Source organism: Acanthochromis polyacanthus, unplaced genomic scaffold (genome assembly GCF_021347895.1).
Source record: "Acanthochromis polyacanthus isolate Apoly-LR-REF ecotype Palm Island unplaced genomic scaffold, KAUST_Apoly_ChrSc contig4, whole genome shotgun sequence".
Classification (NCBI taxonomy): Eukaryota; Metazoa; Chordata; class Actinopteri; family Pomacentridae; genus Acanthochromis; species Acanthochromis polyacanthus.
Window position 1 is genome coordinate 5,903 of NW_026131328.1, and position 14,720 is coordinate 20,622.

The following is a 14,720-nucleotide window of genomic DNA, read 5'->3' on the forward strand; positions in this document are numbered from 1 at the left end:
ATACCCCTACCAAGTTTGAGCATGATCTGAAGTACCGTTGTCAAGATATGCAATGGTTTCTATGCAGAATGAACACCCCTAAAAATAGTTCAGAATGGGACATTCTAGAATTCATGCTGCATATAAGTGTCAGTGTGCAGACAGTTGGGGACAGTGTCTTACGGATTTCAGGAGGACAACAGGACTACTTGAAATTAGCAGGACATCGAGATAAAACCCATCAACCTTTCATCAAAATCCAAAGAAGCCAACATTTTTGAGGTAAGTGACTTCACTGCTCTGCTTGATGAAGCAAACACCAGAGGAAACATTCAGAAGGAAGTTTTAAAGTCTATTTTTCTACAACTCTGTCCAATTTGTAATGAAATCCGTGAGTCAGAACAGGTTGTAACACTCAGTGCTGTTGTTTTATGATAATTGGTTCAATATTTAGCAAATATGATAGAAAAGTGAGATCACAACAGTGTGGTAGATGACCAATGGTTTAACAAGACATCCATAGATTGTGGCTCTCTTTTGTGTCTGTTTTACCTTCAGTCTTCTGTGAGAAGATAAAAATGAACATTCAAAGTTCATCCACATCATCTTCCTCCGAGGGGAGTACCACAAGGCAGCGTTTCAGAGACCCAACAGACTACACGTTGGTGAAAGAACTGGTAGGTGGAAGCTATGGAACAGTGCTGGAATGTGTTGAAAACAACACTGAAGAGCACGTGGCTACAAAGGAGCCCGAATGGTGCCGAATGGGAAATGTATTATAATTTATGTGACATTATAGATAAAATCCTGTAGAATAACAATGGCACATCTTACATTTATACAAAGCAAAATAAATAGCTTTCTATCAGTTTTTGTTTCAGGTTCTGCGTCTAACATATAGTTATAGATTGAACCATGAAAGCATGCAGCTCGCCACTATGACGGAGAGCATGAAACAGTAAATGAGCATTGAATAAACCCAACAGCAATAGAAATGTGAAGTTCATATTGAATTAATTCAGGGATTCTTACATCCTCTGATAAGCATTTCAACTGTGTTGTGTTGGAACGAGTGTGACAGTGTAACATTTGCCCTTAAAGCTGAGAATTCAGCTTGTTGAACAAGCTCAAGTCAAACCAGTAGCAAAATCCTGTCATAATATTTAACCTCAATTAAGTTCACACTTGAAATTAATCTTTTTTTTTAAATCACAGAGTACAGCGTGTCCTGGAGTCAATAGCCAGTCCAGAATTGTGGACTTGGATGAGGCTAAGAAGGAGGCTTTCCTCCTTCAAACACAGAGGCTGCGTGCTGCAGAGTTAGCACGAACCAACTCTGTGCTGCGGAGGCTGGGACTCTGCAGCCAACAGGACCCCCTCCCTTCACCTCCACCCCCAGATGCTCTCAGATGCAGGCCTGCATCACCGCTCCAACGAAGGAGGATGAGACCCGCTTCATCAGTCAGTCTTCCTAATTTGATGAAGGAGGACACAGAGGAGATGAAGAGATGTCAGAGGAGTCCAGACACCCTGTACGGGGAGGGGTACCAGCTGAATCCAGGCAGAGACCACATCTCCAGCCCATCAGCTTCTGTGAGCTCTGAGGACTCCCTCAGCATGGTGGATGCTCACACTCCCCGTGAGCTGAAGAACATCCCGCTCATCTACACCCCATCCCCTCCCCCACCACCATCAGCTCCTCTACCCAAAACAAGAGCAAACCGTCTCTCTGTGATGACGACGAAGCTCAGGGGACCAGGTCAGTTCATCATTAGACAAACTGAAAGTCACAACGACACAGCTGAAGACATTTAAGGCTACAACTGAGTCTCAAACGACCTAAATGTGTTTTCTAACCAGATTTTAGTCCATATTGTTGATGGATTATTTTAGGACAAGTAGAAATACCAGTTGAAAAACCTTATTACACCTTGATTAATACCTTCAAATTCTTGCTTTAACTACAATTACTGATGTATATGTACTTACAGTACAGAAACTAAAAGCCTTCACTGTGCAAGACAGACACTTTTACAGTTTTGATACCAGTGATTACATATTGCTTGTCACTAAAATGTCAGTTGACTTAGTGACAAACATACATTTCTTTTTCTTTTAGTTTGTACCGTTTTATTCTTTGTCCATTCTCAGATGTAAACAAACAAAATGCGTAATTGGCTTAATTTAAACAGATAAAGAAGTAGCTGGTGGACGCAGACTCCTGACGACGGCTCAACATCATATGGAGGCGGTCGCAGAAAAAGTCAAGAAACTACAGGGTAACTCTGCTGCCCTGTTGCCACGACCACCAGCACCAGCTACAAGGAAACCTGTAGTAGCACCTCTCACTCCAGCTCCTCCTCCAAAACCCTCCCTACCAAAGAAGAGAGCAACTCATGGGAGGTCTGTGCGGCCTGCAAAGACAGTCAGCAGGGACCAGAGGACAGATGTTACCTGCAGCTTCCAGACAGCAGAAAGTCAGAATCAGGACGATCTGCAGCCGCTCTCTAACCCTGCAGAGAGTCTGTCTCTGTGCTTCAAACAGCTCAGCTCAGATGACTGGTAAGATTCTAACTGCAGACAGCAGACACATTTCTGCCTGCAGTGACAGCAACTTTTACTTTAACCGTGTTAAGGTGTGTCGGCTACAACAAAACGGTTTATTGTCAAAGAGCTCTGATCTGAGTTTGGTTCTTTAATTGGTCCAGTGACTTGACAAACTGCCAGCAGCTACTTTACACAGCTCAGTAATGGACACTGAACGTGCTGGAGCTTCAAAGTGTCGGACACATGAGTAACTGTTTGTTTTTTTTTTCCAACACAGGATGACGAAGGTTAAAGGGCTGCGATGCATCCCAGCTCTGGCGCAACACCACCCAGACACACTAATGCCGAAACTGCATGAAGTCTGTCTGGTTGTGATAGAAGAGGTACTGAAAACATTTTCCACTCTGTCTCTTTTCCTGCTGCTCGTCTTTGTCCACATGTGTCTGTAAGAGTCCACGGCACATCAGTCCATTGTGTTACAAGTATGATTACTGACTGCTGTTCATTCTTGGTCTCTAGGTTAAAAACCTACGCCCCTCAGTGGCTTGTGCAGCCATGGACACCATCCGCTGTCTTTATGTCCACCTACAGAAGGGCATGGACACTGAGGCAAATTGGACAGGTCAGGCTCTGCTGCTGAAAATCTCACAGGCGTGTGGAAATGCCTTTCTCCAGCAGCAGGCCAGTGAGGCCTTGGAGGCTCTGGTGCAGAATTGCAGCCCTGGTCGAGTGCTGCCTGTTCTGCTGAATACAGGGCAGAGGTAAGAGCACAGTGGAGGATGATGGTTTATGAACAAGTGTAGTAGCACCAGCAATCAAAAGAAGTCAAATCGTCATCACATAGTGAATTTGGTTGTGTTTGTCCTTCGTCAGCCACCTGAGCCCTGCAGTAAGAGCCAGCACTGCTCGTCTGCTCCACCTGCTGGCTGACAGACTGGGAGCGACTAAAGTCCTGACAGCAAGGCAGAGCTTCACCCAGCGCTTCCTCACTGCTGTCAGTAAGATGTCTCTGGATGCTGCTGCTGAAGTCAGGTCAGTTATCACTGTAGCTCACTGAGGTCAGACTTGCTGCTTTCTGGTTTGTGTCTCCTCTTTGTTCAGTCTTGTGTTTACTCACTAAAGTGTTAAATAAGAAACATGCATCTGTACAGGCCTCATGGACGTGCCATCCTTCAGAAACTGGCCCTCCACAGGGACTTCATGAAGCTGTGGCAGAAAAATGTGGCGGAAAAAGATCGCCACTCACTGGAGAAGGTCCTGAGGAATGTGGTGAAGAATATCAAAATCCATATATGAATCCAGGGTGTTGTTCACCACACAGGACAACAAGAAAAGCCTCATTCTTGCTGTCAGTCATCATGACCTCAGTATCCTTCGCTGGGTTGATTGTTCTCTTGTGTTTTGATCTCATGAGTTTGTTTTCTATCTACTATCATATTCTCTCTATCTATTATCCCCCTTTCCCCTCACCCCAACCGGTCGAGGCAGATGGCCGCCTTGTCTGAGCCTGGTTCTGCCGGAGGGTTCTTCCTGAAAAAGGGAGTTTTACCTCCCCACTGTCGCCAAGTGCTTGCTCAGACAGGGAATCCAAAGGAAACTGGATTTGTTGGATTTCTCTCTATAATTTTGTCTTTACTTTTCTAAGTGAAGTCTCTTGAGATCACACATTTGAACTGGTGAATAAAATTGATTGAAAATGAACTGAAAGGTTCACCCCAAAAGTGTCTGGATTCTGGTCACATGGTTGATGCTCACATCTGCCCTGAGTCAGTCGTGGCTTCTCAGTTGCTGTGCAGAGCAGAGAATCTTTGGGTTTCTTTTTTCACAATTTCCATCGTTATTTTTGGTGAATTTTTAAATTTGACGTTTTAAAGAAAGTGACTACAATGAAATCTGACAATTTTAAGCTTATTTTCAACTGGTTTTCTCTATGTAACCACACAAAACTGATGGCATTTATTACAAACAGTCGGAAAGTTGAACCACTCTTTCCATTTTTACAGTTTGTGGCTCTAAAAAGAGTGTGCATTTTGAAGACTTTTTAAAAACAAAGCATGCCTTGGCAGTGCACGGCACGGCAGTGAAGTTAGTTTCAGCCAGAGCACCAGCAGCTCTAATGCTGCAGACGTTACAGCTGCATCCACCAACAAGCTCAGCAGGACAGAATAGGATCCATCTTGGCTCTAGATTACTGCTATTGGTAAGATTAGGTGCAAAAGTAAATTAAAATGCACATTAACTCAACTTGATATTCTTGTTGCACATCAGCTATAGAGAACTGATCCAATATAATAAAAACAGTGCATGTTAACTTAAAAATGTTTATTACCACCTGACCATATTCTGTAATATTAAAATGAACAAAAGCTTTACTTAGAGTAATAGGAGATGAGTACCAGCCTTTGTAAATGTCATATATTTTACTGATACGCAGCATATTTTAACATAATATGTTTTTCAAATATATTTCAACAGCAAAATTTGAGAAAACATTTTAAAAATTGCCGTTTTACACTTGCCAGAGGTGTGTGTGTGTTTTTTTTTAACTCTTTTGAAAGCGTTGTTGCACAGAATGACAGCTGGAAAGAGCTTTTTTAAATGAGTTCTGATATAGTGAGCATTTTAACTGCAATTACTTTTGCTGTAAGTAAAATTTAATTCTAGAGCACGTTTCACAGCTACAAAATCACAAGGTGCTTTACGATAAAAAACAAAATCATGTTAATAATAAAATGTTTATTACCACCAGACCATGTTCTGTCAAATCATAATTAGAAAAACACTTTCATTTCCCACATGGAAGTAGCAGTTATCATTAGCAAACTTTATCATGTATTTTACTAATATGCAACATTTTTAACATAATATTGTGTTATTTTAACATTATTATTCACATATTCTAACACAATATGAATTATTAATCACATCTGTGATGCATTTTTTCATGTTGGAAGTGTCACAATAGAAAATGGAAACAGCAAAATTTGAGAAAACATTTTTAAAAGTCGCCATTTTCACACATTCTCAAGGTGTTTTTTGATTTTTCTGAAGAAGAGCTGATGCGTAGAATCAGAGACGGATACAGCTTTTTTGAGTAAGTTCTGATACAGCGAACATTTCAACTAAAATTTCCACTTCTTTTGTTGTCTTCATCTCTGGACAGCTTCCAGAGCCGGCCCAAGGCATAAGCGAGTTAAGCGGTCGCTTAGGGCCCACCACCACCAGGGGGCCCCCCAGAGTCCTTAATAAAAAGCAAGTGTAATTGTAAAAAAATTTAGAAAAAAAAACACAACAATGAATAACCATTGTTCCGGGTTGTACAACAATAATTTTGGTATAATTTTCTAATGCCAGCTAGGCTGCCAAGTATGTCAACCTTCGATGGTATCAATAAGTGGACCTAGTTACTCCTGCGGCAGAATACCTTAGCGGCTGCTCAAGTTCAGTGACAGTTAGAGTGACAGTGTCATTGCTCAATGGCGGACAGAAGCAAACAGAAATGTTGCTGTCCAAGAAAATGTACCTCTCAGGGGCACAAAAAAGAAAGAGAAAACGGTTGGAGGAGCAGGAAAAGAAAAACAAGGATAAAGGTAGGTTGTATGACTTTTTTGTTTTGATAAATGTTGTGAGCATCAAGTTTAGGGCTCAGTCTGAGTCTTGTTTGCCACGGTGCCTTTTTCTCCTCCGGTTGGATATTTGGTAATTGCAATTACATTTTCTAACCTTTAATATATAACAAATCCCTTCACTTAAACCAAAATGATCTAAATCCTCGACTCTAAACATAACCGGAATTAAAACCCGTTAAGGTTCAGCGGCCCGCGGGCGGGCCGTTTTGATATTTACATTAGCATTTTTCGAAATAGAACAACACTGCCAACTCGATGATAGAAACATTATACACCGATGGAAAGCTTAAATTCTCACGAATCCGCCGGTATAAACCACTTTCAGATGTGATTACCACAGCGGGAAATATAAACACATTTGTCCAACAAACAACCAATATCCATCCTTCCGTTCTCTGTACACGGCTTTAACGTACACAGCGCGACTCACATTTGCGGGTTCATTATTACACACAGATGAAAAGAGAAAGAGAGCAGAAAAAGCAAAAAGAAAGCAAAGATTTTAGTGTTCTAGAGAACTTGTTTTTTTATGTATGTTATAAAACCATATAAACATGTCATGTGCCTTTTCAAATATGAAAATATGTTTTTCTGGCATGCCAATCTGTACTTTTATACTCTGTTTTACAATCATTTGTAATAAAAAGTAAGCTAAGCAACCTTACAGGTAATTTCTGTTAAAAGATAAAGGAAACTTTAAAAAAAAACATCTAAATGAACTTCCAACATCAACATAGTCAGTAATGATCAAAGAACTTGATTACATTACTTGAGTAAAAGTAAACTGGGTCAAAATTTACCCCAATAAATGTAAAAGTAATTCAGTGAAGTGAAAGTAAAGAGGCATTTGCTGTAAAGTAAAAGCATAAAAACTGCTGAAATACATGCTATGAATTATAATTTTGGGGCTTAAAAATTACTACCAGTATGATTTCCTGCATGGTAACACAACTGGGTTTATTGAGAAAATTATAAACAACACTTGACATTGACTGTGGTCACAACAGGCACAAAGCACTGAAGCCTACATTTTAATGATAATATAGCATTCAATTTATCACATGTAGGCCTACTTTCTCTATCAAACAAAAACACTTTCAAGTCTATTTGTATTTATTTTTAGACATACAGTTTAAAAAATAGTTGCATTACCTTCAGTCAAGCTCATTCGTCACAAATTGTTTCAAACTTTATTGTTCATTGGCTGCAGTACATTTCTTAATCCACTCGAGGCACCAATTAGTCAAACCGACACTGCGTGATACATGAATGATACAATGAGGGAAAAGTGTGACACACACGATGAGGTCTCATCTGCCCATCACTACTTGACCAGCGATACGAATTGACAGTGACTGCAAAAATGGCTCCCGTTAAAACATTTAGGCACGACAAAACCCGTTCTTACGAACAAGACAAATGATTTCAACGGAATATAAAGTTCCTAGTTTCTTTTGATAAAATGATTTATAGAGTGCCCGAAATTACATCATTCAATGGCAAAACAAATTTTGTGTTCAAATTCTAGTTCTGTGTTCAAAAAGGTAACAGTTTTGAAAACAGAACTAACTCCTTCAGAAAACCAGTTGTTCACCCAGAGTTGAAGTTTTCTTTCACATTTTAAGTAAAATGAAGGTCATGACATAACCTTTTTATTCTAAATAAAAATGAAGTGGGAATTTGGTACCTAACATGTAGTTGTTTTTAGAAAAAAAGTAAAAGTCACCACTTGATTCCAGATTCAAGTCCTTTGTCATCTTTTTCAAATTTGTAAAAAGAACTGATGTGGCATTTTGGAATGGCTTGTGGAAATCTGACCAGAAAATAACAGACTGGACTAGTTGACATGTTTTGATCGCAAGGACAAGTGGGTTTATATTTGTCATATTTTCTCCCTATCACTAATTTTTAGAAAAGAAACATGAAAATTTTATTTAATTTAGTTTTTGGAAATGGCTACAAATACAACAAAATGTGCTCCAAATTGTGCCAGAATGCCCCATTTTGCATCTTGATTTTCAACATTTCTACGGGGGGGCATGCCCCTGGACCCCCCTAGTTGCTTCGCGCCTCCAGCGCAACCTACCACCTCACAGCCATTTCAACCAAGGGGAAACACTGTTGACATATATTCAGAATTTGCACTGAAGTCGTTTGTGGGGGGCCCCCAAGGTACATTTCGCTTAGGGCCCACTGAAGGCTTGGGCCGGCCCTGACGGCTTCAAACATCTCCAATACCAGGTGACACAAAAGAATAACTCCAGCTTTCTTGATTTAAAATGGTTCCTGAAGACTTATCTCCATTTTTTTTCTCATAAAAGGGCAAAATTTGATTCCTTTCTTCTTCCTCTTTGAAGTTTTTTGTTTATGCCTACTTCTATTCAGTTTATATGTGACATTACCAATTCCAACAGCTTCTAACAACGCTATGGAGCCAAGTTCATTCGCCTTAGAGCAGGTGATGGAAGCAAACCTACCTTACATTTTCTATTGTACATTTTTTTCATATTTTAAAACTTTCAAATTTACTTGACAATTGTACTGAAATGCTATTTCCATCAGTACAGCTGGAGAAAACAGGTTTGTTCTGACTTATACTGCACCCAGCCACCAGAGTTGGATCAAGATATTTGGTCTTCACATTGTGCTGTCATGTCGTTTATCTTTATAAACCCTCCAATAGAAAGCTGGACGAATCTGCCATAAATGTGTTTGTTAATGGTGGTAAATGTGGAAAACTTTTGCCCTGGTGGGGGCGCTACGGAGCCGCAGAAGGAGGTGTCTGCTCAGCGTTAATGCTCCGTACCATCCTGCACCGAATATCCTTTAAACCCTAATTTGGTCATACGAATCTTCTATGGACCATGTCCAAAACGACAACAGTCAAAGACTGCGATATTTTCTCTCGCAAGAACGGCCCGCAAAAACAGAGAACTAACTCTCCACAAGCCCAACAAAACGAGGAGGCTGCTAGCAACATGGCGGACATAGCGGCGGTGCTAGCTGAGCTAAAGCTACTCCGCTCAGAGTTTGGAGGATTGTCCTCCAGACTGAGCTCTATTGACGACCGCCTCGACAAGGTGGCCAACTCTGTTGCAGCTTTAGAAAGCAAAACATCAGAAGTGAAAAAGAATGTGGCTTCTAACACTACAAGGGTGGATGAGGCTGAAAACCGGATAAGGTCAACCAAAGAACAATTGGGAAAGACCGCAACGGAACTGAGAAGCGCGATGACGCGACTTGCATACCTGGAAACCAAGGCTGAGGACCTGGAGAACCACGGCCGACGGAAGAATCTGCGACTGTTTGGTCTCCGCGAGGAGGCAGATGGAGGCCAGCTGCTGACGGAGTTCATACAATCCATGCTACTGAAATGGCTGGAGCTGGGCACCAGGAGATCCTTCGTACTAGAGCGAGCTCATCACACCCTAGCTCCGCTGAAACCAGACCAGGGCAGAGCGGTCCTGATCCGATTCTCACAGCTTCAAGACCGGGAGTTGGTTTTCCGCTCCGCTAAGCAGCGTGATATCGGATACTGGTCAACTCACTCCCCAGAAAACTCACTCCCCATATGCTTGGGTTACTTACCTATAACTAGCTGAAATCCATGGATGATATCCTTTTACACTGAAAGCTGAAATACCCTATCCCTAAACCTAACCGGGGAGTGAGTTGACCAGGTACCGTGATATCATACATGAAGGAAGCAAACTTTTCTTCGCCCAGGATCTCTCAGCTGAAACAGTGAGACAGCGCAGCGCCTTCAACGCCGTCAGGAAGAAATTCACGGATAAAGGAATGATCCGCGGTTTTCAGTTCAACCCATGCCGAATGAGGGTCCTCCACAACGAGACAGTATGTCTCTTTTCAACACCTAAAGAAGCAGAGGACTTTTCTCGAGGACTTGATAGAGATCCTAACTAAAGCAGTGGTAAGAATGGTTCACCTTTACATTTAGGATGAGTAATGGACGTTGACAGACTGATTGATAAGTTAATATATGTAAGTACTTGTTAGAGGTGATCACCTGTTGCTCGGTCTACCTCTCATCTCTGCTTTATACATCTTGGCAGCTTCAAATACTGTAGATGTGACCACCTCTCTTTGTTAAGTAGTTCTATGAGGAGGTTATGTAAGAATGAGTACTTATGACGACGGATAACAGTTGGCTTTTTTTGAGTTGAAGTAATAGGGTGAAGCATTTATTACGTGACATGTTTAATGGTGCAGGCTTCCATAGTTTAGCTGCTCCCCAGAAGAGTGGATCAGCACAAGCCCCTCAGTTGTTTTTACTGAGTAAGGGAGCGAGGGGAACTTATAGTTCAATATGTGTATTATTATGTATGTTTTAATTGTTTCTTTTCTATTTACGTTTCGTGTGCTCAGCACAACAGCAGTGTTTTCTATTTATCCTGTCTATGTTACCTTTAAGAAATATGGAGCAGGCAGGTGCACAAAGAAACTATGACTTTAAAATCACCAGCTGGAATGTTAGGGGACTAAAAAATGTTACGAAACTAAAACAGGTCATGACTAGAATTAAAGAGCTTAAGTCCAAGATAATTTTCCTTCAAGAAACCCACCTGACAACCCCGGATGTAAAACGTATACGGAATAGATGGGCTGGTAGAGTTATACATGTAGCATATTAGTCCATGAGCCAAGTGGCTAAAATTGGGGTCATCGGTACCACTTTGGGGGGCAAATTCTCATATGCATTTTTGTTAAGGACAATATCCCTAGTAACCATTCCTGTATGATAGACATGCACAAGGGGCAGCTTTATGTGAGATATCCATGGGTTTTTAATAGGTACGTCAATACAATTTTCTAGCCTCCGATATGGTAAATACAAGCATATACACTGATCTAAATACTAACTACACTCATAAAAGACATTCAAAATCATTGAAAACTGTAATGAGTTTCTTATTGATATGCTGTGATACAAAGAACTTAAAGGAATGTTTTTATCTACGCATTTTAACTGAGAAATTCAAATTAAAGCAGAGCGTTCAACACCAATTTTTGTCATTATCCTTCTGGTAGATTGTAACACATTCATCTTTAATCTTTTATGAGTCTGTGGAAACTAGCAGTTTTCTATGGAAGCGAATGTGACTCAAAACTCAAATTCAAAAGTATTAGCAGAAATGCTTTTGCATTTCAAAGTCATGGCTGCACTATTTGACTCAAAAATGAAATTAAAAATCAATATTCCAAAATGCAATTTCATTTTCTTCTTCAACACTGCTCATTTTGTGACTAAATGAAAAAGCAAAAGCAAACTCAGAAATGCTTTTTCGTTTTCGTGCTCACCCCGCAAAATGTGTCTCATAATTCAAACGCAAAAGCAATCTCAAGTGGAGCGGGTAAGTGACGTCACGGACCCCAACTACAACTCGATTTGACTGGAGACCATTGGAGACTCGACGTGCAAGCAGATGGCGACGAGTAGTCCGGTGTTCAAGATTAACTGGTGTTCCCATCAACTGGTGATATTCAGTGAGCGACAGTGAGCAACACATAGCATAGGTGACTGTACTGATGCCTGTTCAAAACACACAGACGTCAATAAACTGTTCCGAAATGTTTTTGTTGTCAGCTTTAACATTGTCATTATTGCTCTGTTTGGACTCACGGCTGTTCCGTCTACCAGTAAAATACTCGGTTTAATGAGGACTTCCACCTAACGGAGTGGAAATATCGCTTCACTGCGGCAGTGTGACGATCTCCATCAGATTAACTGGTGACAGTCTGTGGCCTCAGTCCGACAAAAACACCAAGAGAAGTTCTAATACCGTTTTCAAAGCTTACTGCGATGAACCAGTTGGACCTGAGTTGTTCTACTTTTAAACAGACTTTAAATAAAACAATGACATCATATAAACTATCTAACCACATTCTAACCAGAGGTTTCACATTCCAGCCTTCAGAACGTCGATATGCTTCATCTAATTTTTCACCCGATATTCAGGATTTATTTATTTTACTGGGACATTGCAAGTTAATCAACATTGTATTCTATAGAATCAATGCATTGTAAATTAAATGCACTGACTTTACAGAACACAAAAAGGTTTTTTTATTTCTAAAGACGTAGAACAATAATAGAGACTATTATATTTATTCTACAAAACCTTAACGAGCCCACCCTTGAACTATATAGCTAGCTGCTGTTTCAAACAAGATCTCACAACTCAAGATGTGAAACAATAAAATAAGAATGAATAAAAACAGACCAAATAGATCATCTTGCTGGATTATTCCACGCTAAGTTCCATCTGCAGATTCCCTCTCAGAGTAAAAACTGCCTCTTGACTGAACACCTTTCCACTTATATATACTTATGACTACCAATAGCTGTGAATAATTGTTATTTTTTTTCTCCTTTTTATTAGCTTTATTTGACAGGTAAGTAGAGAGACAGACAGAAAAATAGACTGCGGTCAAGTGAGGCGCCCGCACTCTGGGCGTTGCGCGGCTATTCCGTGTAATACGATCACAGACGCTGAGCCGCCAGGCTGAGAGACGTCCGCTGCAAATACATGCTGTTATACAGATTTTGACTGTCCATATCTGGAAATCCTTAGGCGGTGACAAAGATCTCTCATTGTGGCCTTGTCAGGGGTCATCCCAGCTACCACCATGTACAATATCACCTGATTTTACTGTAGAATTTTAGAGAAAATTAATGTCAAAGTATGCTGCAATTTCAATCGCCTGCAATAATATACTATAGACATGAAGATTTTAAAGGCATTTTATTTCAAAATGGCACATCAGAATGACCCCAAATTGAGTGGGGGTCTTCCTGGACTGGTCTACTTCAAGAGTGAGGTGGAATGAGTCTGTGGAAACTGGCAGATTTCCCGCAGTTCCATATTACCGTAATGTGAAGTATGCACAGGCTCCCCTAAATACGAGCGCTTGCTCACTTCACGCCTTTCTCGGCGGTGCTGGATTGCTTCACACCAGTACCGCCTGGATGATGTATTTTTGTGATGAAGGCAAATTTGATTATTGGTAAATAATGACATTATTACTTTTATTTGGTATTTTTACATGTTAGAACCAAAATGATGTGACATTTTAATTTTGAGACTAGTGGAAGACAGACAGGACTTCAGCTTCTCTGAAGGATTTGGAGAGAGCTGTAGGAGAAAGAAGGGCCAGTTCATACGTCAGGTGGCAGATGAAGATCCACAGAAGGACTTTTCAGCCCATCAGGTCATACATGAACAAATGGAGACAGATCTTACATTATATGAGATGTAACATTTTAAATTGTACTTCAACATAATTTACCCCCAACATGTTTTCTGCAAAAGCTCAACTAACTCCAAGTTGAGACAAGAAAACATTTTTTTTTCCCCTTTGGAAAGCCATATTCCTCATATAAAATGAGTACACCAGTGTTTCAGCATTTGACATGAACCCAAACCCATCCACTGTGTGCTTTCTGTACAGTAAATATGACAGTTAAAAGTTTAAAAAATAACTGCTGCTTTGTTTACATTTAAACGAAGTAGTGCTCAGACTGCTGTCAGAATGTGATTACCTTGATTTCATTGCATTGAAAATCCGCCACCATTCATCCAATCTGATTCAAACTCCCCACTGCACTTCCTCAGGACCCCTGCAATACCCCTACCAAGTTTGAGCATGATCTGAAGTACCGTTGTCAAGATATGCAATGGTTTCTATGCAGAATGAACACCCCTAAAAATAGTTCAGAATGGGACATTCTGGAATTCATGCTGCATATAAGTGTCAGTGTGCAGACAGTTGGGGACAGTGTCTTACGGATTTCAGGAGGACAACAGGACTACTTGAAATTAGCAGGACATCGAGATAAAACTCATCAACCTTTCATCAAAATCCAAAGAAGCCAACATTTTTGAGGTAAGTGACTTCACTGCTCTGCTTGATGAAGCAAACACCAGAGGAAACATTCAGAAGGAAGTTTTAAAGTCTATTTTTCTACAACTCTGTCCAATTTGTAATGAAATCCGTGAGTCAGAACAGGTTGTAACACTCAGTGCTGTTGTTTTATGATAATTGGTTCAATATTTAGCAAATATGATAGAAAAGTGAGATCACAACAGTGTGGTAGATGACCAATGGTTTAACAAGACATCCATAGATTGTGGCTCTCTTTTGTGTCTGTTTCACCTTCAGTCTTCTGTGAGAAGATAAAAATGAACATTCAAAGTTCATCCACATCATCTTCCTCCGAGGGGAGTACCACAAGGCAGCGTTTCAGAGACCCAACAGACTACACGTTGGTGAAAGAACTGGTAGGTGGAAGCTATGGAACAGTGCTGGAATGTGTTGAAAACAACACTGAAGAGCACGTGGCTACAAAGGAGCCCGAATGGTGCCGAATGGTAAATGTATTATAATTTATGTGACATTATAGATAAAATCCTGTAGAATAACAATGGCACATCTTACATTTATACAAAGCAAAATAAATAGCTTTCTATCAGTTTTTGTTTCAGGTTCTGCGTCTAACATATAGTTATAGATTGAACCATGAAAGCATGCAGCTCGCCACTATGA

General features: G+C 40.5%; 1 protein-coding gene across 1 annotated transcript; it reads left to right on the forward strand.

Moving 5' to 3' along the window:
• Window positions 1-2,178: 2,178 nt before the first annotated feature.
• LOC127532929 (TOG array regulator of axonemal microtubules protein 1-like) lies at window positions 2,179-4,752 on the forward strand. The gene is made up of 5 exons (XM_051944832.1): window positions 2,179-2,541; window positions 2,804-2,909; window positions 3,046-3,287; window positions 3,400-3,558; window positions 3,678-4,752. The coding sequence occupies exons 1-5, from the start codon at window positions 2,222-2,224 to the stop codon at window positions 3,820-3,822; spliced, it is 972 nt and encodes a 323-aa protein (XP_051800792.1). The 5' UTR covers window positions 2,179-2,221; the 3' UTR covers window positions 3,823-4,752.
• The last annotated feature ends 9,968 nt before the right edge of the window (window positions 4,753-14,720 follow it).